This window comes from Barbus barbus, assembly GCF_936440315.1.
Source record: "Barbus barbus genome assembly, chromosome: 14".
Lineage (NCBI taxonomy): Eukaryota > Metazoa > Chordata > Actinopteri > Cypriniformes > Cyprinidae > Barbus > Barbus barbus.
The window spans coordinates 21,038,587-21,066,580 of NC_136742.1; the positions used below are offsets into that span (position 1 = coordinate 21,038,587).

The window sequence follows — 27,994 nt, forward strand, 5'->3', positions numbered from 1 at the left end:
GTGCTTACAATATGAATAACTCGCTTTTATAGTGATGTGGGGTTAGAGAATGATGCTCTTATTAAGCAACACATTAAAATCTAATTTCGGAGATATTAAAGATAATGATACCATGCCATAATAAAACTAAACTGATACTAAACTGTTCTTAATAGTGTATTAAAAACCCACTTGTATTTACAGTTCATAAAATAAAGATAAAAAGGGCATAATTCTAAAAGTGGTGAAAAACAAAAGACAGCATTAGATATAAAATATTTATTTTACAGCATGATTTGTCCTGGCAAAAAAAAAGCATTTTCCTCATTTTGAAGTTTGACAATGTAAACAGGTTATCTGTCAATTACTTTACATTGAACAAATGATTCTGTTCCAAATAACTTGCACTAAAAGACCTAAAATTACAATCCATTATAACAATTACAATATGTAAGATATTCAAGAATATTGTTCTTTTGAGTTGCATTCTAATCGTCCTGTGAAACTTAAAGCGTTACAGTCACAAATTCATGTGATAATCCTACGAGAGATTGGCAGTAAATGCTACAAGTTACCACTAGAAGCAACTACGCATAGTTACAGTTTAAAAATGGAACATTAAAAGTTTGTAAAAGTCGCTGAGAAGTTACTCCAGCTTCAGTGCCACCATGTACAGTATGTCCCTTTATCATAAAGAGCTAGTTATAAGATGTTGTTTTTAAAACTTACAAATATCTCACATTCTAATCATAGAAACATAGCAGAAATACAAAGACACCATCTGTGTGGAAAACAATAGATGGCAGAACAGTATACAAACGTTTGCAAAACATTGCTTCCTTTTTCAAGGATGAGTTTACGCATGAGACAAAGTAAAGTTAAGAAAGACACAGTCTCTTTTATTTACCTTGGCTTCACATACCTAACACTACAATCAACATTCTTGCCCTTGACTCGCTAAGCAAAAGCACTGAAACTTACATTTGAGAGTCCCAAGGAAATTGGAAAACACCTTAGCTGGGAAACTTCATGCTTACTCATCCAGTCAACCAGGTGAGTTTTATTGTGTGCACGTGATTTCCGTGTTTCACTCTGACTTGTGCACGGTTACTGAAACTGTTTAAACAATGGAAATAAGATACCAAAACCAGATACACAGCAGCCAGCTATGAGATATGATTAACTTGTATGAACGTTGCACTTATGTCTGTGCCGTCTACATCCTAAACCCTCATTTTTTCCATGATTGTTTTTGTGTTGGCAATAGTAATTAAACTTTTGAATCAGAACCAAGTCCAGCTACATAGTTCAAAAGCACATAAAATCCAAGAAAGTGTGTCTCATCCTGCTAAGAGTGAAATAGTAAAACTGGCATTATCACTCCTGGACTGTTGCGATGTCACTTGCCAGCGGATTTCGGGCACAGCAACACAATAATATTTGGCACTCCAACTTTCTGCAGCATTTTGGAAAACGGATGCTGCCAGCACTGCCTCAGAGAAAAATATTCCCAACAGGACATCCCATTTGTTCATTTTAAGGTTCTTCCTGCCTTCCGAAAGAGACTTACGAAGACTTATGAAGATAAGTAAGCAAGCAAATGATATCCTGCAGTGATCGAATAATAAACAGCACTGTCCTGAGCATGTGCTTTTACAGCGTAAAAGAGCTTTGTTTTGGGGCATAGTTCATACTTTGGGAAAAGGGAGGGCTGTTATCAGAGCCGGGGGATCTGGGGATGGACCCCCCTGCCTGAAGCGAGTCCCTGAAGGGGGAAGGTGGAGTGAGTAGAGTCAGCTTACTCTGTGCCAACTCTTCCTCCACATCTTCCTCTTCCTCCTCCTCTTCTTGTGTGGAACTCTCACACAGAAACCCCTGAATGAGGTCGAGAGCTTCCAATTCTGAACCTTCCTCAGGGAACGCCTCGCCTTGAAGGGGAAGAGGTAGCTGATTGGCGGACGATTTATAGGCGATGGGGCTCGACTTGTTGCCCGTGCCGATTAAAAATTGGTCAAAATCAGGAACTGTAGAGCTCAGAGTGTCCACCGGTCCCCCTTGAGGACAATCAGTGCTGTGATCTATTAAATTAGGGGGGTAATAGGAAGGTTGGGGACCCCCATCATGGCCCTCGCTGAGGTTGTAGAGATCCTTGTCGTCGGGGTGAGAGCCGTTGGGGGCTGTGTTGAGACCAGCATCATATTCAGACTCGGGAGGTTGTGAGGCATTAGTTAGGGGTCGTATGACTGCCATCTGACTCTGGCCGACTGCTTGCCTCCTCACATGCACAGACAGTCTGTGGAACACACTCGACCCCCTCCCCTGGGGTCTGGCACCTGATTCAGACCATGACACAGACTTTCCATTAGGACTATGAATGAAACAGAGACCCAACGTTATTCCCACGAAGACACGCCAGAATGCGACACAGAGACAGAGAAGAACATCACAGAAAAATGATCATTATGCATGTCATCATTCATACAATTATCAGCCATAAAACTCTCATGATTAGGGTTAGCACACAATGTGTAACTCAACATTGTTAATTCATGAAGTCTCTGACAGAAATCCCTCAAACATGCTAAGTGCATATCTCATAATGACCTGCTTACAGAGCATTATGAAAGCCACGATGGCTCATTCTATGCCATCCCTTCTCTGCACTGCTCTGCTCAAACTGAACATCATGCAGTATGAATAAGGGCTTCATGGAATTCCCCTCAGTTTCAGATCAACATGGCATTCGCTGTCCACTCTTAGTGTAATTAAGTTAACTGGACAGTAAGGCCTCAGAACTGAAAGCTGCGTCAGAATCAAGGGGTGTTCACACTGACAGAGATTTGTAGCAGCAAAACGACTGGAAGTCATTTGTTTTTAACAAGAGTGGGCAGATTTTGGCAATGTGATGTGGGCGTGTCTGGTGATGCATCAAATTAGAGAAAAATGTACATTTATGCAAATGAGCAGTGATGTACCAAATACAAGCAAGAGTAAAGTTTATGCAAAACATTTACATTTATGCAAATGACCAGTGATTACCAATGGGAGGGAAGTTCATGCAAAAGTTTAGGTTTATGCAAAAGAGCATTGACTTGAGGCGTCAACGTTAAGAGTATTTCACGTTTTGCAAATAAACCGTGACTCGATGCAGCAGCTATACCAATAGGAGTGAAGTATATGCAAATGAGCTGTGACTTCATGTGATGAATACCAAGTGATTTGCCAAGTTAAGAAAAATTAAGTTTTATGCAAATGAGCAGGGTCTCAATGTGTCAACTACCAATGGGAGTCAAGTTTATGCAAACGTTTACGTTTATGCAAATGTGAAGCAAATCAATGTAGTAACCAGTGAATACCAATAGGAGTTAAGTTTATGCAGACATTTACTTTGATGCAAATAATTAGTGACTTGACATGGCGAGTACCAACGAGGGAGAAAATTGCTACAAAAGATTACATTTATGCCATCCAGTAACAAGTCAAAGTTAAGAGTAGGTTATGCTTATGCAAATGAGCAATGACATTGCACTATGACTTGCTGTAATCTACAAACAAATAATACTTCACGTTTATTTTAATGTTATGAGGTTATTTTTTAGCAGCCAGATTGCTCATTAAAATCTTAATTTTGCCTGGAAAACATCTAATTTGTTATCAGACTTTCTAAAGCCCACCATCAACGTTGAAACATCCAGCAGTAGGAACGTCAATTATCATGCAACATCACAATGACAAAATCGCTATCAGTGTGAACGGGGCATTAGAAGGGAACTGGATATGGGAGCTACAGCCTCTGCGAGAACTGGGTTAAATTTTTAGTCAGGAGAAGGTTTGACATGGGGGAGAAGGCACACTGAAAAGTGGGTTAATACTGAAGAGGAGAGAGGGACTAAGTGGATGGGTAGTTTGATGAAAATTAGGTTTTGGACGAGGATTCAGCACAGATAGAGGACGACCGATAGTGTCTGGCTCTAGCTACATACATACTCTTGGTTTGCAGCAGCTAGAAAAACATGGGAGAGACAACTCAAATACACACACATGCTAGAAAGAACACTTTCAGAGCTATCGCTGCAGTCCAACTTGGCGTGCTTCTGAGAAAGAAATACTATTATTTTATTTCCATACGTTTCATAGCCTGTATGTGCATTTAGCTGATATTTCAGAAATGTGACTCAAACCTATTATTATCTGTCACTCACTTGGTGCTGCCAGTCGCGTTGTTGTTCTTCTTCCTCCGAAATATGTTGAGGATGCTGTTGCTCTGGCAAGGCGCTGCCTTCCCGTCGCCCACGTGCATACGAACCACGTCTGAGGTCGTAAAGGCGCTGCGTACATTGCGCTCGGGCTTGGCGATGATGATGTACATCTTGGGTGTGAACATGCAGCCCAGTGCTACAGTAACACTGAAACTGACGGAGAAGGAAGTGGTGATGATCTTGTAGTTGGAGCCGAAGTAGATGGGCACAAATGCCAGCCAGATAATGCAGGTGGTGTACATGGTGAATGCGATGTACTTGGCTTCGTTGAAGTTGGCAGGCACATTGCGGGTCTTAAAGGCGTAGTAGGTGCAGCTCATGATGAGCAGGCCGTTGTAACCCAACGGAGCCACTACACCTAAGTTGCTCGTGTTACAGATGAGGTACACCTCCCTGATGCTGGGGTAGCTCTTCACCGGCTCGGGGGGTTCCAGCACGATCAGCGTAACCACCACGGCCAGCTGGAGACTAATCAGGATGAAGGCAATTACCATCTGCGCCCAAGCGCTCATGAAGCGGGGCTTGCGTGTGCAGATTTTCTTCTTGCTGCCAGCCAGAATGCGTGCAATGCGGTTGGTTTTGGTTACCAGGGCGGAGTAGCACATGGCAGATGACAAGCCCACTAGAAGGCGCTGCAGGTAACAGGAGATCACAGTGGGATGTGCAATGAGAGTGAAGGGGCAGATGTAGCCAAGGAAGATACCCGCCAGGATGATGTAGCAAAGCTCACGGCTGGAGGACTTCACCACCGGCGTGTCACGGTACTGGATGAAGATGAAGGCGACGAATAGAGTAACCAGGATACCGAAGCAGGAGAACACAACTGCAATGATGGACTCCATGCTGCTCCACTCCAGGTATTTGAGCGGGAGAGGCTTGCATTCTGGAATAAAACAAGCAAATGGGAAGTCAAAATGAATGGAAAATAAATGAAGAACAGGCCACAATAAATACAGAATTTCAGGATTGTCGGATTTCTCGATCTGCCAGTCTTCTTGGCAAAGATTGAATGTTGTCATCATGTGGTTTATGTACTATGCGTGTGAGTTTTAATGCCTTAACATAGTTTTAAAGGTAAGTGGCATTTAAAAGTATGCAAATATTTAAAAAACACATCTTGATTTCATATGGTATTGAACAATTGAGATAAAATTATTAGTATTATTGTAATCATGGTGTAACCGTATTTTCCTTACATTTGGAATATCTGTAATGTACTTGTGAAGCTTTTAAACATATTTCTCAAGGTAAAATGTTTTTTTTAACAAATATTGCAAATGCAGACAGTATTTTATAAATAAGCAGTGAAGCAGTAATGATGCTTCTTTCTTCATAATGATATTAGGAAAATTGAAAAGCTCTATTTAGGTCATTTTACTGTGTCTACTACTACCATTGAATTTTTTTTTTTATGCATTCATATATACCGCAAGCATGCATTAAATTGATTAAAAGGTCCATTAAAAACCTTTCACATTGTTTATAAATAAAATGTAATAAATGCTGTTCTTTTTAACTTTATGTATAAAGGTAAAAAAAAAAAAAAAAGTTTTTAACTTTGATAATAAAATTCAGCTTTGCAATAATAGAAAAACATATGTTTTAAATTATATTAAAATAGGAAACAGTTATTTTGAAGTGTAATAATACTTCAAAATAATACTGTATTGTTGATCAAATAAATTCAGCCTTAGGCATAACAGAGGTCTTTCAAAAACATTTTAAAAAGATCTTCCTGACATCAAACTTTTCAACAGTGGTGTATGAATTGCATGTTCAATTAATTTTTTTTTAATGAATAGAAGAACATCACATCATTGACCCTTAAGCTTCATATGTCCTACTTTCGTGTGTATTTCTTTATATGGATTCTGAGCATTCTTTATGACAAAGCCTTCTATACATTGTTGAAGGGTCTCTTTCTCTCATTCACTATGACAGAGCTTTTTCTCTATCTCAGATCAGTCTGTCTCTCTGGTAATCAGAATTCCCTGTTGCTGCTGAGGTTCCGTGGTGAAACTGTTGAGCCTGACACACGGCTGCTGGGTACTAATTGGATTCCAACCTCACCGTTATCCAGCTCTGCTCGCTGCTGCAAAGAGCTGTCAAAATAACACGCGGCTCACAGCCCAGAGGGAGAGAAAGTCTTGGGTGTTGGGTAAGGAGGATGCAAAGGGCATAGAGAGGAGAGGAGATATGGCCTGAACAGAATCTAAAGCATAAACGTTGGTGGAATAGAGCAAATGCAGTTTGAGCTATTCTCAGTGAAATACTGGTCTAAGTTTTTAAATGAAGAGCTTTTTTAATAGATGTGTGGATAATTAGGAGGATGAATGAAATGTAAATAAAGTATCTTACCTGCCAGTTCATCATCAGGCCACCAGCCCAGTTCACAAGCTCTGCATGTGAACTCATCTTGAACAAATTCATTATCTTTACATGTAGTGCAGATCCAGCAGCAACTCACTTCTCCTTTACGGATCACCTACAATCAGAAAAAAACCCGAAATGTTTACTTTGATGCCCACTACGTTAACACTTCACAATTCTACAAGTTTCATAAGTTCATAAGCTCAAATCAGTTAATTCATCTCACAACAACTAACAATGTACAAATGTATTTATATTAGTATTTGTACATAGAAAGTTACATATTTATACACACACACATATATATATATATATATATATATATGGTTAGGTCCATATACAGTATATTTGGACACAGGCACAATTTGTATTATTTTAGCTGGTGACCAAAACATATTCAAGTTACAGTTATATGATGAATATGGGCTTAAAGAGCACGCTCTGAGCTTTTGAATTGGAGGTTATGTATTCTCATCATAATTCGAGGAAAGGTTAAGCTTATTACAGCTCTTTAATATGTACTTCCACCCTTTTTCAAGGCACCATAAGTAATTGGACAGTTGACTAAAAATCCATTTCATGGACAGATGTGGGCTATTCTTTCATTATTTCTACATCAATTAAGCAGGTAAAAGGTCTGAAGTTGATTTGAAGTGTTACATTTGCATTTGGAAGCTGTTGCTGTGAACCCACATCATGTGGTCAAAGAAGATCTCCATGCAAGTGAAACAGATAAGTTAGGCTTTAAAAATCCATCAGAGAGATAGCAGGAACATTCAGAGTGGCCAAATTAACAGTTTGGTACATTCTGCGAAAAAAAATAATGCACTGGTGAGTTCAGCAACATAAAAAGGCCTGAACGTCCACAGAGGACAACAGTGGTGGATGATTGGAAGATCCTCTCCATGGTAAAGAAAAACCCTTTCACAACATCCAGCCAAGAGAAGAACACTCTCCAGGAGGTAGGTGTGCCACTGTAAATGTCTACAATCAAGAAAAGACTTCACGATAACAAATACAGAGGGTTTACCACAAGGTGCAAACAAGGCCAGATGAGACCAAAAAAAGAAAGAAAAAGAAGCCAGACCACTTCAGCTGAAATTAAGATCAACCTGTACCAGAATGACAGGAAGAAAAAGTATGGAATAGGCTTGGAACTGTTCATTATCCAAAGCATACAACATCATCTGTGAAACATGGTGGAGCAGTGTGATTGCATGAAGTCCATGAGTTCCAGACTTAATGCAGTCATTGCCTGCAAAGGATTCTTAACAAAATATAAAAATGTAACATTTTATTTATGATTTAGTGCTGTCAAACGATTAATCGCGATTAATCGCATACAAAATAAAAGTTTTTGTTTGCATAATATATGTGTGTGTGTTCTGTGTATATTTATTATGTATATATAAATGTACACACACATACAGTATACATTTTGAAAATATTTACATGTATTTAGATGTCTATATTTATATTCATATAATTTATATTATAAATAAATATATTTAATATATAAACATAAAATTTTTCTGAAATATATACATGCATGTGTGTGTATTTATATATACATAATAAATATATACAGCACACATACATATGAAGAGTTAATTTGCAAAAACAGACAACTTTTTTTTAACCATTCTCAGAAATCATGTTTTTTCATTGTGCATTCCAATTAATCTCAATCAAACTGCAGTTGGGTTATTTTGACTAGGTTAAAAAATTACTAACACAATAAAAACATGATAACATAATAAAAAACATGATTTGAGTTATCCGTTTTTGCAAATTAACTCTTTATATATTATGTAAACAAAAACACACACACAGACAGACACACACACACACACACACACACACAGTATACTGTATATTATGTATATATATATATATATATATATATATATATATACTGTATATTCAGCTTTAAATATTTTTCAACTGGAAATACAATATATACATGTTTATGCTACATACACACCTTGATCTGTCCCTTAGAACACGGTTCGCTGCAGACGGATCGGAACATTTCAGTGCGGTTCGTCATGAGTATATAATCACTGATGCTCAGGAGACCTTCATGCCACGACCCCACATTAATGTAATCATAGCGACCCAGCTCCTCCACATACTGAAGATTCATAATATCATACCTTAGAGAGAAGAAAGAGAGAGAGAGAGGGGTAATGATATGGGTGAATGAAAAAAAGAGAAAGAAAAAGAGCAAGTCTGTCATAATAAGTAGCTCAGTGCTCCTTAATGCCTCGGGTCTAGCAAGAGGCAGAGTTCACACTTTTACCATGTTCACACATCCAAGTCTCTCAACTTCGTATACTCCACCTGGGATATGAATCCACAACCTCCCGAGTGCTCAGTCCAATCATCCATACTAATGACACTCCCAAGCATAGATGAGGCAAAGTGTCACAAGCACACACATGTACACAAGGCAATGGCAGACTTGGCAGCGGTGGAGCTGTCATCTTTTGTTCGTGTATAGCCAGGGTGACAGAAGCTGACTGCATCAGGGTATTGGAGTGGAGAGGACTGAAGAATCCCCATGAGAGAGGCAATCTGTTCCACTCCAAGTCCATTACCATCTGATATGCACCTTTTTGCATGTGTTGGCAAGGGTGCCAAATCTAACCTGAGAGGGTGCGTGATCAATTGTTGCCTTAGAGTATAGGTATTCAAAAATGTCACACTGGCCATTCAGGTACAAACTGTCATACTGACATTAAACTAGCTCGGTTTCAAAACCTAGTGAGCTGACTTGATACACTAGCAGTTTCCTTCCACTCACTGAAATGCCTCATATTGAACACTCTACATAGACAGCAATTCAACACACAATTGTGTGTGATGTTTAGGGTGGCCATAGGTCCTCTGTTTTTGGACATGTTATATGGATGGGATTCCTAAATTGCCAAAAATGTCAGGATTTTTCCTTTGTTTTCATATTTGCTGAAGGTAAGGACAGAAAAGTAGTGTGCAGGCATTGTACTCTACATAACTGAATTTATGAGGACTGTAGAGAACGTCAATAGGAAATCAAAGTCAAAACCTAGACATTTTAGGCAATTTAGAAATCCTAGTCAGGACCAGGAAAAATAGGACATATGGTCACCCTACTGATGTTAGCATGGTGCTAAGCTAACAGTGCAATAATACAAGCATAAAACTACACACAGTAATGGTATTTACTCTGAACTGTAACTAAACTGGTCTTAGCTGGTGGTAGGGTTTGTTTTACAGTGGTTTTGGACACATTTCAAGTGGTCAGAGTGGAATGCCAGCTGACCGTCGAGGTAAATCAGCTAAACACCAGTTTGGTCAGGCTGGGTGACCACCTTACTTTCTAGCAAAGTAGGTAGGTTGGTTTAAATGTAGGCTGTTTTTTGTTTGTTTTGTTTTGTTTTGAGCAGGGGTGACTGATTTGGAACAATCTACTTTGTAACATAGCAACTCCACATGCAATAGTTTTTTACGTTAGCATATTATGAAGCTAACAGCATGATTCTTTAAGCATACAAAAAACAGATTTGGATAAAAGTTTCTTTTTTTTTTACCCTGAACTATTTGTGAGCATTTTTTTTTGTATTTAATGAAATTAGGTTGTTTATAATAACTATATTATTGTTATATTATATATTAACTATATTATATAACTATATTATATAACTAACTATAACTATAACTATGTTGTTTATAATAACTATATAAGGGGGCAGTCATGGCCTGGATAGAGAGTCGGACTTGTAACCCAAAGGTCATGGGTTCGAATCTCTCAGGTCCGGCAGGGATTGTCAGTGGGTGCTCTCTCCACAACTGAATATCCAGCGCTCTCTCCACAACTGAGGTGAGACCCTTGAGCAAGGCACCGGACCCCCCAATTGCTCCCAAGGCGCCGCAGCATAAATGGCTGCCCACTGATCTGGGTGTGTGTTCACGATGTGTGTGTGTTTGTTCACTACTCACTGCTGTGTGTGTGTGCACTTGGATGGGTTAAATGCAGAGCACAAATTCCAAGTATGGGTCACACACACGTCATGTCCTCTCATATTTTTTCCGCTTTTTCCACCATCTTTGATTTATTCTCATGGATTTCATGTTTATCTGTATTTTGTTTTTCTGTCTGCTGTTATGTTTATCAGTTTTGATGTTGTAAAGCGACCTTGAGTTTGCAGAAAGGTGTTATATAAAATTTAAAAAAATATATTTATTTCTTTAAACATTTCTGGGAATAGCTACTCCACAAATGTAATATGTGAGGTTAAAACTGGGTATCTAAGGTGAAAGCATTACTAATTTGTCTACCATAGGTAGCTTACTAGGTTTATAAAATAGAACACTAGTACATACAAAGTATCCTTGTAATTTACCTCCCAGGTGAGTCTCCATTTACATCAAAGTAGACTTCCTCCCCAGACACGCCACTAAAGGAGGTCTTCAGTATATAGTCCAGCAGCTTACTGCCGTCAATGGGATCCATTGCCTCGCACAGGCCAACATGGTCTGGGCACAGCTCTTTATACATATCATGAAGACCATGAGCCATCGTATAAATTGCATTGATCACGAAACCCATCTTGCTGTCCTGGACATAGTTGTCTTTCAAGCTCTCATTTCCTGTCAGGAAAAGATTTTAAACCAATATGAGCAAGATTCAAGTGAGGACTATAGTCGTATTTGTGCCACTCTGCCTCCATCCATCCAGGATTTGTGTTTTTTAATATGTGTTTATCTATTGAATTTGTTGTCAATTTAGCAAATAAAAAATTTGGATGCTGGATGAATTAAATTACCCTGAAAAACTAAGTACAGCCAAAGGCTCTGTGCTGTCAAAATATAAACCAATATATTTGCAAATTTCTGATTATTACAGAGTGACTAAAGGCAGAATGTCACTTTATCTTAATGTAACATGTAATTTTATGCCCCTAATATTAAAATATAATCTCATTTAACACACTGAAGAGACTGAGTAAAGGGAAGGAGAGTCCTGCTGGCAGGCTGGCAAACTACATGCTTTCATTGAATTTCATATCTTAGCACTGGCAAGCCACTGGACAAAAGCCATATTCATAAGCCAGCTGATGGAAAAGCCATTCCAGTGCTACATATACATTCAAAAGAGATCAGAAACAAAAATCATAGATTCATTAAATATAATTAGAATTTAAATGCAGTTTCCTGGAACTGCACAATCTTTGCACTACAAAAAATCATTTTCTTAATCGGTATTTTTGTCTTGTTTTCCCAGTTAAAAAAAATCCTTAAAACATTCATCCTTAAAACAAAATAAATTCACATGAAAAGAAAAAAAATGTTTTTTTTAACCCATTAAAATGATATCCCTAATCCCTACCAAATTAGTCTTTTTTTCAAGTAGTTTGCTTCTCAGGTACATTTGTTTTATTTTAAGGATGTGTGGTATTTATACTTGAAAAAAGACAAAAATATTGATTCAGAAAATGATTTGAGTGACAGTGACTAAATCAACCAGGTGAACTCTTCACTCTCACACACATGCAGACAGTGTGGGTACCTTGTTACACTGTGATTGTGTCTTTTCTTTGCACATTCACACAGTTTCTCTCACACACATTTTGTGATGGCTTTCTTCTTGTGCAACAAGCTTCTCTTGTGCTCTCAGTGCCATCAAGCCTACCCTACAAACAGCACAGAAAAGCTGGACTGATAACTTGTTTTGGCAGCATACTGTCTGACTTTGCTTGATTTTAGGCTAAATTGAAGTCTTGTAGAGATACAGCTCATCAAAATTTATGATCGATATCAATCTGATGGCTTTCCAAGCCCATGGTCAGGATACAACCATAAAATATGAGAAAAAGAACAGCCTTCATAGCAATCTTTCGTATAAATGTTCATAATATTTTTCAGGATAAGTATATTTCATAGAGGGTCTACAGCTTTTTATAATGACAATGATGAAACTAGCTGATGTTTTTCTGTCACTGTTTCATTTCTCCTCTTCACTGTATGCGATACCTCTCTGAACTGCACATCATCTTCATAACTGAGAATAGCTCTGCCAATAAAAGAAGCCAAACACAGTCCAACCTATTGTGCTGTCTGTTGTCATAGTGAAGTGCTTTTTCAGTGCACGTATCATAACATCATAATGTCTCTCATCAACTCTCACTTACCACCACGAGGGTCTTTTAGAAGAAGAGAACAATAACAAACTATAAGCTCTTGTCACTTATTAAAAACAATCAAAAACTAACCTACATTACTACACAGATTTAATAGGCTTTAGTGATCCAATTACATTAAGATTATATTTGTTTTTGTGTACAAAAGATATTCAACTATTTCTATGTGGACAGGCAAAGAGAACAATTATTAGAAAAATCACAAAAGATGAGGGGGCACAACTCAGTTTACCTATATCACCTTTAAAAGCGTCGACCAGAGGATTATTACATGAAAAAAAATGGAGAGTTACCATTAATAATTCAGTAAAATATCATGCATACAATACATTCCTAAAAACGGATTAATTTAATCAGACAGACAGCCAAACTGACAATATATCATGAAAATGATATACTTCAGTTTGTTCTTCTTCACTTTATTTAAGACTAATATTAAATGTTACTGATAGCTTACATACTCATATTGATATCATTTGAACAGCTTCTGGTTCTTTGTTTACCTGTGCAGATTTTCTGGTAGTTATGGTTCTCCTGAGGATGACCAGGAATGCGACATTGGAAGCGGTACTGCCAGAACTCAGAAAACCACGGGTTCCTTGTGTTGGTGTCCAAACGCAGCTTCAGAAAGTAGTCATTAAATGACTGAACTTCTTCCGTTTGCAACTTCATTGTGATCCCACCATCTGCTTCCTGCTCATATCCTTCTACCACCTCATCACGATCTGCCCAGCCATCGCTTCAGTAAAACAGAGAGAAAATAATGTCAAATGATTAGGAATCTGTTTGTCATAAAGACCCAGATTCTTTGTATAAACACGGCTTTCATATTACTGCATACAAATGAGATTCAGTTTCACTTAAAAATCACCAGTGGTCCCCAAAGCATTTCAGTTTTGGGCTGCGAGTGCTTCTGTTTAGCTGTTTAACAGTTTAGGATTTTGTAAATGTATGGACATTTTGAACAAATAACTTGGTTTAAAAAAAATATTCAAAAATTATTAAAATTATTAACTTGCTGGAGTCACTAATTTAAAAAGACAGTATGTCTTATGTTGTCATTTTTCACTTAAACTTATGTTGCTCTTATACATGTATTTATAATATAAATAAATGAATGTAAAATGTAAAATAGAAGCATTTATACTAGTGACTGCAGACTTTTGGACCTCCATTTTTTTTCTCTCCTCTTTCTCCACTCAAATATTTCTTACAGTCAGTATTTTTTGCTTATGTTTTGTTATGTAAGTATGGCATTAATCCATTTCTTCATCATTCTCTGCTTGCCTAACTTCCCTTCTTCCATGCACAACTGTGGTACTGTGGTATCATAGAGCAAATTAGACTAAATTACCTTTAGAGGCTTTGACCTGAAATAAATCTCCCTAAACAGCTTTGCACCCCACAGTAGAGCAGAAAATGGCAGAGATTAGATAGAGCAGAGCTCTACATAGAGTTTTATTAACTCTATGAATAATGAATGAGCTGAAGCTCAGGTAGAGATTCACTGTGCTGCTATGATAGGCAGATATGGCAGTGTCCTGAGGCTGAAGACAGGCTAACTAAAGCAGCGATGGTACATACTGCAGGAGGACAGGAGCTGTTTGATTTCATCTAGACTAATGGGTGCTGAAAACTTTAGTCATCACAGGAATAAATTACATTTTTTTTTAAGTTTTTAATTTATAATATTATTTTATGATATTACTGTTTTTACTGTATTTTAAATCAAATAAATGCAGCTTTGGTGAGAATAAGAGATTTCAAAAACATTAAAAAAATCTTACTAACCACAAATGTCTGAACAGTGGTATATCTTTCATTTGTAAATCTATATTACACACTGTAATGTCAGAGTCAGTTGTTAATCTGATTCTAATTGCTAACTCAAGGCTGTTTACTGAATCTTTTCAACTGACTCATTAAAAAGAACTGGTTCATAAGAGTCATTTGTTCGAATCAAACATCATTGCGTGTGCTGTGTGTTTGTTGTTGCGTGCAGGACACATTAAAGACCTAAAGACGTAATTAACTAACCTTACTAGATGATAAACGGCATATGGATGCAGACAATGTTGAGCAATGGTGACTAGATGCTCTGCTTTTTTTGGTCCTCCAGTCTTTTCTTTTCCTATCCTCCGTTCTCTCATTACTCATTCAAATCCAGTATATTGTGCATGTGTGCTCTGGCTGACTGTTGCTCGACCCTCTCTAGAGGACTGAGTAAGACAGTGCATGCTTAGGCTGAGGGCCATTAGAACTCATCCAGAAGCCTTTACTAATTCATGGCGCTCCAGTTAGCAGCAGCCTGGCTCTGTGTTTCACAAGCAGTATTGCTGCTGCGAGCCCCCATCACGCCTGCTCTCGCTCGCCCCACACCAGCTTTCATCTGCCTTGATTACTCTCTCTCTCCATCTCACATTCACATACACACATGATGTCCTTTTTTCCCCTCCTGAACACCCCACATCAGTCCATTCATACCCAAAACGTTTCAATGTCAGCCTCTTTTTTAAATATTCTTTGAATGCACATGGGACAAAACTTGAGTAGTGACATGAAGTAAACAGTATAGATTCAACCTCTTAAACATTACAACAGCAGTCTGAGCACAAACAGATGTGCCTGAAGTCCTATGGGACGTGGTGTAATACAGTTCTAATGACAGGGCTGCTGGGATGCCTGCAGGCTTTTCTCGCTCTAATGTAGTTTCGCTGTAGCTGTTTGAACCTTAAAGACTTGAAAGTGACCTCAGAGCGCCTGTGAAGCACTCCAAAAGACTGGCAGGTCAACACAAATAGGTTTATATCTGTAGAGTATATAATGTTAATGCTTGCTTTCTAAGGTTGTTTTTGTGCCAAAATCTCACTGAAACTATTTTTCTCTCTTCCTGCATCTTTTCTCTCCCTTCTTACAGTTCCATCCCAAGTTTAATGAACTCTAATTAATTGATTTTACAGCCAAATATGGGAACTTCCCAAATGCAGACATTTCGAAAAACCTGTTAAAGTCAGTCTTTCTCACTCTCTGCTCGCCCTCATGACTAATAAATCTTTTAATACTTTCAAAATGGAGGGCTAATGAGAAAGAGATGTTTCCTGAGAATTAGCCTCCGCGGGGCTTTACAAGAACGGTTCTCTTACAAAACCGCAATATCCGCAGATGATAACTTCTACAAGGAGTGCACAGGCAATCATGCAGTACTGAATGCACTGAAGAATGCTGAATCCAATTCTCCACATTACTTCAGAAGAAAATAACCTCAGAAGAAAAGCTATTTAGAGAGTTCAAGCGCACCTTTGAGTAAATGACCCACTTAAATACAAACATGGGCAAGAATTGTGCTAAAGCCATAAGGCAAGTTTAGAACATGAAACCATAAAGGTTTACACAAGAAGCAGAAGTGAAGCCAGGACCAAGCTCAAGGACGCAATGCTTTTTAAAAAAATATTTATTGTTTGAAATCAGATAAAATGAGGTCAAGCACTTTAAGTCAGTTTATCATTAGCAATGGTTGCAGGGTCATAATATGAAATAGACGTCCTTTTCCAGTTTGATTAGTCTATTTTAAAATTATTTATTGAGAATTGTAAACAAATAATCAATTACAGTAAATGTAATTTTATTTTGACATATAATTACACCTCTTAGAAATAGTATTTAAATATTATATTTCTACAAACAATTACCTACTTTTCAGTTATCAGTTGTTTATTTTACAATACCATGGCAAGAAGGTTGTCATTTTAAGATTTAAGATCATAAAAAAAAGGATCATGTAACACTGAAGACTGGATAATAACTGAACACTTAATAATCAATGGACCTTAATGTAATGCATGTAATAGACTGTACAATTTTTATATGTAACAGGCCAAGGTTATAATAATTACATAAATATTATATAAAATAATTATCTTTTAAAGAAAATCACTAAAAGTGAAAACAATATTGTCTTTAAAAAACTTTAAATAGTGAACTTTAATTTGGAGCAAGAGAAAAAGGGGGAGTGACTTTATTGCACTAGAGGTGTGCAACTTTGCTCACAGCTGATTGGTCCAGAACATAACCTGCCCAAGTGATGAATACTGCTAAAAACTGAACCACTTTCACACTGCTTAAAATCTGGGCTTTGTACAAACTAAACTAAAATATACCATACCATACCATGGTATAAGCCCCTGGTGAATGGGACACTTTGATAAGACTACTAATTTCCACCCATGAAGAGACACATCTCAAAAACAATGACAAGATGACAGATGATTATAGAAAAAAAAACTGCAATATTCTCACAGGATGAGCAGAGCTGAGAGGCAGCGTGATGCTAATTAAAGAGAGAGGGCTTCTCAGGGACACTCAAGTTGCAGGGGAAACAAAGAATGTACAGTAATAACACAAAAATGTGTATATACTGTACTAATTCATATATTACCTACCAAGTGAAAGCATATAATTATGAGCATTTATATCCACCAAATATATAAGCAACCACCTAAACAACCTTGCAACTGTATAGCAAAAAAACAACTACTTAGAACACTAATAAACTACCCACATTAGTCTATCACCGTGGTGTGAGTTTTGCAGATGAAGAAACACTCAAATTCTCTTTTCTGAAAATATATAATTTTCCTGTTCTTTTAACTGAATGTGTAATGAGAGGCGAGAAAGAGTTTTTGGAAGAAAGCGCAAAAGGATTATCGGGACTGGGAACACAGAAGGCACTAGGGGAGGAGAGTGCTGCCGTTTAAACATTTAATTTGGATTCCTGACAGTGCTTGGGACACAGCTGAAATACTGAGGAGCTGATGTTGTTTTTCTGTCCTGAGAGCAATACTATGTGCCTATGAAAATATCTCTGGGGCACATGCTGTATGGGACTCTAAATAAGGAGTAAAAAAATATAGCGGGAAAGAAACATGATCATTAAGAGGCAGAAGTAAACACAGTGCCCAGTGTAGCCTAACAACTTCTGGGGAATCCAATGCAATAAGCTTTCAAAAGAAGCTGTCCGTGAGACTGAAGTTGTTGATTAGAAATTACAAAGTCAATGTTTTTTCTGCTGCTGTGGAAAATTACATAGCCCGGTTTTGGCTATGAATAAACAAAGCAGAGGAGAAGAACACCTGGACCTCATCCTCTTTTTCACAGAAGAGCTCTCCAAACATACTCTCTCTCTTTTTCTTAATCACTCTCTCTTTCTCTATCTCAGATACACATCATCAACTGTCTTGGCTTGAAGGCTTGAACTCAGATTATCATGACAATGCAAGTCGTGTTTTAATGAATAAATCTCCATTAGTTCCCAAAAGCGGTTTTGCTGTCTGTCTCTCCTACTCTCTCCTTTCCTATCAAACATGTACTGATAAAAACACACATGTTCGATTCTATTACCCAGCTGAAAACTGAAAGAGACGGGGTCATGCAAATACGAAAATAGACAAACATCCAGACTCCAGACACAATGTTTTGACCTAGAAAGTCTGTTAGCTGAATATGATGGCCTGCCTGTAATCGTACGTGGGTGGGCTATAGATGTTGCCTTGATATAGATTAAACAAGATAGCTGCTACAATTCATTTCCAGATCTTCAAGTGTGCAAGGATTCCATCCGAGAATATTATCTAGTGTTGCTCTGATTTCGCTATCAGACAGTTTGACTGATCAGATAATAGCCTTTGTAAATCAAACCCAGAACTGTGCAGAAAGTGTGTGTTTGATTGTATGATGATATCTTAAAACACTGGTTACCCATTTGTCTATCCGCTTACAGATATGTGAGGGGTCTTGTATCATCATGAAGGGGTCTCTTTTTTTTTTGCGATAATGACTAGCTGACTTAACATTATTCACCTTAATTATTCAGCAATCGAATTTGGCGAATATAAGGGAAACATCGAACTGCTTGACCAATTGACTATATGCCACGGCTGACTAATTAGAAGTATTCTCAAGAATAAGCAGCAAATAAAGTAGCAAATAAAGAATACAATACTTTATAGGGGCTAATGGGGACCATTATTTTTGTAGTCATTTTATATTTTCAGATTTAATTTTTGTAATTTTGTTATATGCATTTTTTTAAATATCTTTATTGCTCTTAACTCTACATAACAAAAAGTAACAAAAACACAAACTTTCAACATAAATGCTCTTATACATTCACAGGTTACAAACAAACAAACAACAAATATATACCTACATATACACAAGTACCCATATAAACACATATACATATATACACATAAATAAAAATAATCAAACTATACAATACAATTAAATAAATAAAGGCCTTCTATTACAAAACATTTCCAACATTTTTCTCCTACATATCTTCTATTATCTCTTCAAGTGTATCCCCATTGTTTTCTTTTACTAAAAACACCATAAAGGCATTCCAAGCATCTTCAAAAACTTTACATCTGCCTTTAATAATATATGTTATTTTCTCCAGTGACATATTCATTCACCTCTCTATACTTGGTGCCTCCAACTTTTTCCAATGAAGCCTTATAAGTCGTTTAGCTTGTATAATGCACATATCGATAAATATATATTCTCTTCTTCTCAATTTTGGATTACTAGACTATAGATGTAATATAAAAAGTTTTGGTTCAAGAGGGATAGATTATTGATTATTTTATCGATCATATTCTGTATTCCTTTCCAGAATTTCAGGATCTCCTCACACTCCCATACACAAGGAAAGAAAGTACCTTTACGCGAATTACATTCAGGACAAATGTCTGTGATATTGTCATTAAATTTAATTTAGTAATACTGGAGTTATATAAACTCGCATTAGCCAGTTATATTGTAGTGATTTCAATCTTGTGTTAACAGTTTGTGTCTGAGCATGTCTACAGACCTCTCTCCAATCATTCAATGAAATTTCCTCATTGAGGTCCTTCCTCCATGTTTCTCACTGAGAGTTTGCAGACTTCTGGAATGACATAAAACTCCTTATTTGCAAATACCTATAAAAATGGTTTCTAGGTGTGTCGAAATTTAGTAATCAATTCTTGAAAGGACATTAGTCTATCTTCCAAATACAAATCCTTTATATTTCTAATACCTCTCTTTGGCCATAATTTGAAGCCCACATCCATTCTCCCGGGAATAAATAATAATAATTAGGGAATAAATAGGATTTCCCCATACAGGGCAGTAACGGGATAACGAATTTGTATATGAGATACTCAAATATCTCTGTGTTTTATGCCACACCCTTAGCATGCTTAAAACGATTGGATGCAAAATATTTTCCATAATTTTCCTTAATACTTTAATATCCGAGTCGTATAGGTATGTTTCCAGAGATAGGTCAGATCTAATTGAACTTTTTTCCAGTTCTAACCATATACGTGGGTCTTGAGAAGGGGAAAAAAAAGCATTCATCTCAATTGCGCTGCCCAATAATACCATTGGAAATTTGGGCATTGAAGCCCACCTCTATCATAAGGCAGATATAAGAGAGATAGTCTAAGTCTAGGTCGCCTACTATTCCATATAAATTTAGCAACTAATTTTTTAAGTTGAGGGAATAAGGTGCTTGGAGGTGTTAGAAGGGTATTATGAAAGAGATATAAAAATTTAGGCAATATATTCATTTTTAAAATATTTATTCTTCCTATTACAGCGATGAGTAAAGCGGTCCATCGTTCAATTGACTTTGCTGCATTGTCAAAAAAACAGAATCATAATTTGTTATAACAATATCTTCCACTTTTAGAGTTATTTTGTGAAGACACTGGATGTTTTACACATATTGATATTACTTTTTTCTTTCTTCCTCATTCAACATCATGATAGATGACTTTGAATTATTTATCCATAATCCTGACATTTTCCCAAATGCCTTGATAAAATGCAGTAGAGCAGGATTAGATGTATCTAGCTTCTTTAAAAATAATATAACATCATCAGCAAAAAGTGCTATTTTTTGTTTGAAACCGGAAATTGTTATACCTTCGATATCTCTATGTCTTCTGACTGCGATTGCAAACGGTTCATTGGCTAAAAGAAAAAGCAGAGGAGAAAGAGGAGAGCCCTGTCTATATCCTCTAGAAACATTAAACGGCTTTGACTATATTATTAGTTAGGACCTCTGCTAAAGGATTTTTATATAACAACTGTCATATGCATTGTTATTATTATTTAGCTTTTTATTTCACTTCTAGTAATGTCAGTACTTCAACTATTTTGCCAAGGCAGCATTTCTAGTTTTTCATCTTTTTTTTTCCTTTTTTATAAAGTTTTCTTCATCTAATATTTATACTTTATCTTATTTCATCTTTCTGTCAATTACAGAAAATATATATTTTTAAGAAATAAGGCCCCATTTTTGATTCTGCTCGCCCTCCATTTACTCTATATTATCTGAAAATATTCAAATAACATATGGCACATTCTTAATTTCCAAGTCACAAGTGATTGCATGATGCATTCACTGTTGGGGGACCAAGGATCTTCTTTTGCTTGCCTACTGGTTATTTGGCATCAGAAACATTTCCTGAGAGGCTGTGAGATTGAATATTTAATACCCAGCCCACAGCATTTTTCCAACCCTATCTAAAAACAAGTGACCACCCTCTCTGGCACACGTACCCAACCATAAACTCAAACACTCACACCACATAAGACAAAGGCAGGAAGCAGTTTCCAGGGATTTGTGAGCCAGCTACTGAATCACAAATGATTCATTAGTGGTGAAAAGTGTGAAAAGCGCCTCTGTTCACAATGTCCATATTTAATCTCATCTGGTTTCCCTGGAAACTTGTGTATTCGGTAGCAACACTTTTATTTCCAAGCATTCCAATGTCTGCTCTTCATAATATGAAACTCATACATAGGCAGTTAAAGCAACATGTAAAATGTACTAATAATTATTCACAGTATTAGAATCACATTTGCTTATTTTGCACACAATATGCAAAAGCATCAAAGATGATTCAGTTGTGATATAACCATGAGCAAGACAGTGTGGGTGTCATTTTGACTTCTTTGCCCTCTGTGTCTCTTCCAGAGCTTGCCATTTATTCCTCTGACATGATCGAACATGATCAAATAATTTCTAAGCATAGTGAGTGATGTGGTTTCTCCTGCCCTGAAACGGAACGGTTTTTAGCCTTACCTTCCAATTAGCTGGAACTCTCCAGAAACCCCACGGCGCCGCATGGCCATCAGCAGGCCACGGACAGTCATTCCTTCACAAAAGCAAACGACCACACGGGCTTTGGGCAGACGCTCCCGCAGTTTCTTAAGCAGACGGTCAAAGTGCTTTTCTACAGCATTACTGTATATCTTATCAGAGTGGGCGATACATAGACCCTCCTCTGCAGCCAACTCCTTAAAGGCCTCCATGCCACTCTCTCCATAGTTACCTGTGTTCAGACACAAAATGTAGGGCGGTTAATAAAGGATAAGCTAAAACTCATATGAAACTAGAGCAGCTTTAATCAAAGACACAGAATGGAGGATGGATTACCGCCACTGATCCAACACCTGTCAGACCAGTCAGAGCCCAGGATAAGAAATGGATGGTAGCTGACTATGGAGGGCACAAAATGACAGGCAGACAGGCAACTGAAAAACATGAAATGGAGAAATGGTCACCGCCATTTTGGATACAAATGGCGTCATACAGTTAGAATGAAAACACAAAATAAAAAACAAATATATAAATGCCTTTTTTGAATACATGATTCTGAATGGTTGATCACAGCATTCTGTAATCATATATTTTTGTTTAATAACCAATAAACAGCAACAGATTTTCTACATAGTTTGTTTATTTGCCATCATATGATTCCAAACCATTATAATTTCAGGACACAATGTAAGTCAAATGCTGTTTTGTACCACTATTGATTTCAATTGTATAGACAAAAACAGTTGAAACATTCTTCAAAAACATCAACATTAGGGTGACAGAATTTTCATTTTTGGGTGAACTATCCCTTTAAGTAGCTCATATCCCTTTTCTTCTCATATTTCACAACCACATGTTTATTTATTATGAAAATAGCCAAAGCAATAAATCCCTCCAGAGTAATTCAAGACCTGATCACCCCATCAGGGTTTATTTTGCGGTAAGGACCGGCTGACTGAACATTATCCTTTAATTATATTCCACAGGCATTGTACTGTAACTAGACAAGTAGGACACCAATAATACTTTGCGGTGCTCTAGAGAATTACTGCAAATTACCATAATAGGTCACTTGAACACACTGTGTCCTTTTCAAAATATTGTATGAATCAGAAACGGGTCTGTACAAAAGCTGCAGGCTCACAACGATACACTTAAAACATCTTCTGTTCCATCCTACGTCTGGGCTGCCAGGCAAAATTTACATCTTATTGTGCAGGCAGCAGAGGTCACTGCTGTTGACTGTGCTTAGAAGAACAGTGCTACTGTCTAATCAGGAAAGATGAGTGGTGTGTGGTCACTGATGACTGTCTGGAGGTCAGTCTCTGTAGTGTGGGTGTGCGGGTAACATTTTGAGCACATTCACAGTTCTGTGGCTCTCTAGCAATTCCTTTTTTACTCTGTTTCTCTCTTTCTTTAGGTTGTTTGGAACAACTGTATTTACAGGTTTAGGTTTCATTACCAGTGTTGTTATTGTTAAATAGCTAAACTGAAACTAAAACTATTAAAAAATGTTTTTGGTAATTAAAATTAATATATGAATATTGATAAAAAGGTTGATAGTTACATTATGTATGTATATATATATACACACACACACCGTGTATATATGAAGAGTGCTGTCTGAAATTTTCCACAAAATTAGCATTTTTTATCACTCTCCTATATTTATGTTCAGTTATTTCACTTTAATAGGAGCCTGATAAAAATGCTCATTTTAGATGAAAATTTCAGATGGCACTTAGAGGCTTTTGAATCTGAACTCTTCATATATATATATATATACACACACACACACACACATATATTTATATTTATTTATTTATGAGATCATTTTAGCCTTCCTGCTTAGAATCATAAAATTATGTGGAGAAAACTAAAAAACAAAAACAAAGCAGACTAGTGAGATACTGAACTGAAATAAACTTCAAAATCAAAATATTACACCGAACACTCAATTTTTCCATTAATTTCATGTCTTTGTTAGAGTATGTGAACCTACTTTGAAACAAAAATAATTAATTTAAAATATACGAATGTTAAATGTGTTAAATGAACCATTTTAATATAATCCTCAAAGTTCACTGCTCTGTTGTTTTGATGATAACTAATTAGTGTGCTGACTTGGCTGGTTTTAGAGGGATTTTTGGTACTTTCTTTAGCTGCTCACACTCGGAGATCAGTCAAACCAGGTGAAGACCATGCTGGATGACCAGCTTTTACCACTTAAAAGCAGAAGAGAGCTTTTATTTTTGACTTTTCAGCAGTATTTACATCAATAGAACTCTATGTATTCAAACTGGTGCCTGTTTAAATATGGCCATTAAAATGCCTCTAAACCAGACAGATGAATTTATATTTGGCTGGGTAATTAATGTAATCAAAGATCTCTGCTGTTACTATGAGCAACAGGCAGCAATGTCTGAGACAGTTGCTGATGTTGTGTTTGAGGCCACAGTTCATGCCTGATAAACCATTACAGAGTAAGGGAAAAATCGTCTTACTAATTATTTATCACCAAACCAACAGAGCAGTGAACTTAGAATTAGCATTATATAGCTTATTTAAATCTGTCTAAAGGTGCCCCTTTACTTTAGGATATTCTGATTTTTAACAAATGCTGGTTAGACGTAGGTAGATGTGAAATATGAAAACAAGGAGGACATCACTAATAAAATTGTAATTTAGCAGCAGTTACATTGTGTTTTATTCACTGAAGTATGCTGACAGTAATCTAACGAGTTTATAAACCAAGCATGTTTGACCTTATTTACTTTCAATTCCATCAGCTAGTGGAACAGAATTAAAACACAAAATTAAAAAAAAAAAAAAAAAGTTTTGTGGCCCATGAGGAAATAAATCATCTCAATGTGTGGTTTAACAGACAAGCTTTCCACCTCTGGATATTTTATAAACAAATCACCAACTGAATTGAAAGTGATACACACAACAGTGCTGGAGGGAGCATCAAAAAAAGTGTGTGTGTTGTGGGCGAGAAGGGGAGAATAAATTATTACCCTCATTTTGTATGGAGAAACTGACTGAGTCATTAAAGCATGCTTCCATATGCAAATAATAAAAGGTCTTTGGTCCACTTGCACTACAACTCTAATGGGAATGCATTACCATTAAGGTACTTTTAAAGAGTGGTGCACTCATTATCTTCAAATACAGAATTTCCAATTGTTGTTAATTAAAAACGTTAACAATTAAGTCCTATGTGTTATACGTTCATGCGTTTATATTTAAAGTCAGACTTACACAACCTAATCTAATTCTGTCAACCTATAGTCAAAGTAAGGGAAACTAGAGAGTGTTGTAACAAGGAGTCTAATCAATTAGAAAAGAGCTACAATGGTGAAATCCACTGTCATACCAGTACCCTCCTAAAGTGACAGCAGAAGTTGTAAGATTCTGTATATTCTGTCTATACCCTGTATGTACTGTATATAAGTCAAATTTCTGGCTTATAGTTTAATATGCAATTATTTACATTTAGTAATTTAGCAGACACTTTTATCCAAAGCATCTTACAAATGAGGACAATGGAAGCAATCAAAATCAACAAAAGAGCAATGATACGCAAGTGCTATAACAAGTGTCTTAGATTTAAAGTTGATTTAAATTCTGTCATCACTTACACACCCTTATGTTGTTCCAAACTTGTATGACTTTGTTTCTTGTGTGTTAGATCATTTTGAAAAATGTTGGCAAGAAAACAGCCCCATTGACTTCCATTGTACTGTTGTTGAGAAAGTCAATGGGAACCAGAATTGTTTGGTTATCAACATTCTTCTTCTTTTTTTTTTTTTTATTCTACAAAAGAAATGAAGTCATACATGTTTGGAACAACATTTAGGGGGAGTAATTAATGACAGATTTATTTATCTTATTTTTTATTTTTATTTTTCTTGGGAGGACTATCACTTTAATGAACAAAATTTTAAATGCTCATGTTTTCCCATTTACAATTCATCCAGTAACTCTTTGTTCTTGGCATTACTTTACAAAATTTGGGGATGACATATATTTCTTAGCTACTTTGAGTTACAGACTTTAAGTGTTACAACAAACACAAAAGTGCTAAAACACTCCGCTTCCCTTCCTTACTAAAACACCTGCTCACAGTAATTTACAAATGTACACAGTTTAGGGATCATTTGTAGATTTTTAAACTATACAACCATTTTGAGCAAACAAATGTGCGAATATTATAGGCTATATATAGAAGTTTGAGTCAATGAGTGTTACAATACTCCGTGAAACCTGTATTCACATGACAGGCATTTACGTTGTTTAAAAAAGTTGCATAAAGGTATCAGACTTTTAACAAAAGGAACAGTGAGAAGGGCAGGTTTCTGCCAGTGACTTACCCTCCGTGTGAACCGCGGACACGTAAGTCCAGTTGTAGTGTTTGACAATGTCGAGTATGGCGCGCGCCTGCAGCGTGTCAGAGGGCACGACACGGAGGAAGTATTTGAAGAGAGTTTTGTCGCTCAGGTCTTTGCTGGTCGCCGAGTAAGCGATCTGGGGGATGTTAAACAGCTGGAGGAGATTCTGCACCTGGATGGCCACCGAGCTGGAGCCCGGACCTATGACTCCTGCGATGGGCTTCTTGCTAGGAGGAGGCTGGTTGGAAGGGGTCCCGTCGATACACCACTTAGATCCGTCTTTGTCGTCCCGAATAGAGATGAGGGAGTCTCGGATGAACTCAATGCTCTGCTCTAGCGCCACAGAAGAGTGCCAGCATGAGTCCCGGATCTCGCAGCCCAGGGTGATGTTGGGCAGGAGGTTCTGGTCGGCGTTAATGCGGTCCAGCGTATAGAACATCGCTTCCACTCGCTGGATGCCGTACTGCTCCCGCACGTCTCCGCATTTTCTCTCGGCCACACGCTCGGCAGACGGCTGGTGGTGCACGGAGAACAGCGCACCGATGATCACGTCGCCATCCATGCGGGCGACAGACCGGGCCACCGCGCGCTGGACCGCCGAGCGCTTGTATATGTTCCCAAGCGCATGAGATGAGAGCGTCGGTAGAAACAGACACAGGAAAAGTGGAAAGTGTGCGCACGAGACCCAGGGCATCTTCAAACGTGCCATGTTCCACATTGTGTGAGGGGCATAGCTTGCGAGCTGCTCGTGTCAGCGGTGCTCGTTTCTCTGCAGTCCCAGATTCAATTAAGGGACCATGATGCGCACGCGAGACCACATTAATGCGCCCTGACACCTGCTGAGAAAACACAACACAGAGTTAGTTAGAGAAGACAAGTGCATCTATTATAAAAAGCGTTTTAAAAACATGCATCCATTAAAGGTCAGTGCAACCTATGGAGAAACAGTGTATCGTTTGAAGTATGAAGGGGAGTGATGTAACACAGGGTTAGTTATAATAGTTTACCCAATTAAAAATGAGCTACATAGGTGAAATCACTGACCACCAGCCTAAATCCTGACATTACGGTTGTAAGACTCAGTAAAATATAAAAGATGTATGGAACAAATAAAAATGGGTTATGCTTGGTTTAGAATTGGTATATCAGCAGTTTTCGTTCCATCTGATACATAAAATCCACACACGCTTTTTATCAGTCTAAAACTAGAAATACTATTTCCAGGGGTTGTAAAACTTTCCCATTTATTTCTTCCCAAAAATTGCACAAAATGTCACAGTATATGCCACAAAGTCCCGTAACTGTTAAGCTTTTAGCAAATGTTTGATGCATTTGCAGCTTTGAATTAAAATATTTAAGTTATAGGCCTACTAATGTGGGGTGGCTTAACAATTATTTGAACAAGTACATTTGATTACCACACCACAATACGTGCACCAATTTTAGTATCAGCCAAATGTAGGGATATTATATAAAGTATAATAAAGTATTATATTAAGTATCATAAAGTTTGAGACGCATAGCGGCAAAACATCGAGTTCAAATCAAAATACTTATACGCCGGTCTCTGTTAGGTGACACTTCAGAAGCTTTGTGTGAACTATGAAGACAAACTTACGTCATTTTTCATTCTATGCTAAATAATTATCGAACGAAAGA

General features: G+C 37.3%; 2 protein-coding genes across 2 annotated transcripts in view; both read right to left on the bottom strand.

The window, feature by feature from the left end:
- The window catches only part of LOC306879751 (enhancer of rudimentary homolog), a 1,222,178-nt gene that overhangs the window by 388,310 nt on the left and 805,874 nt on the right, over positions 1–27,994 (bottom strand). The gene's annotated exons all lie outside the window — the stretch shown is intronic.
- Positions 1,633–27,053, bottom strand: LOC306880555 (metabotropic glutamate receptor 1-like; the record flags this gene model as incomplete). Its single annotated transcript, XM_079434155.1, has 8 exons — positions 1,633–2,347; positions 4,182–5,121; positions 6,597–6,723; positions 8,593–8,764; positions 10,994–11,240; positions 13,294–13,529; positions 21,927–22,176; positions 26,318–27,053. 8 exons carry the CDS (start codon positions 27,051–27,053, stop codon positions 1,633–1,635), a joined length of 3,423 nt encoding a protein of 1,140 aa, XP_079290281.1.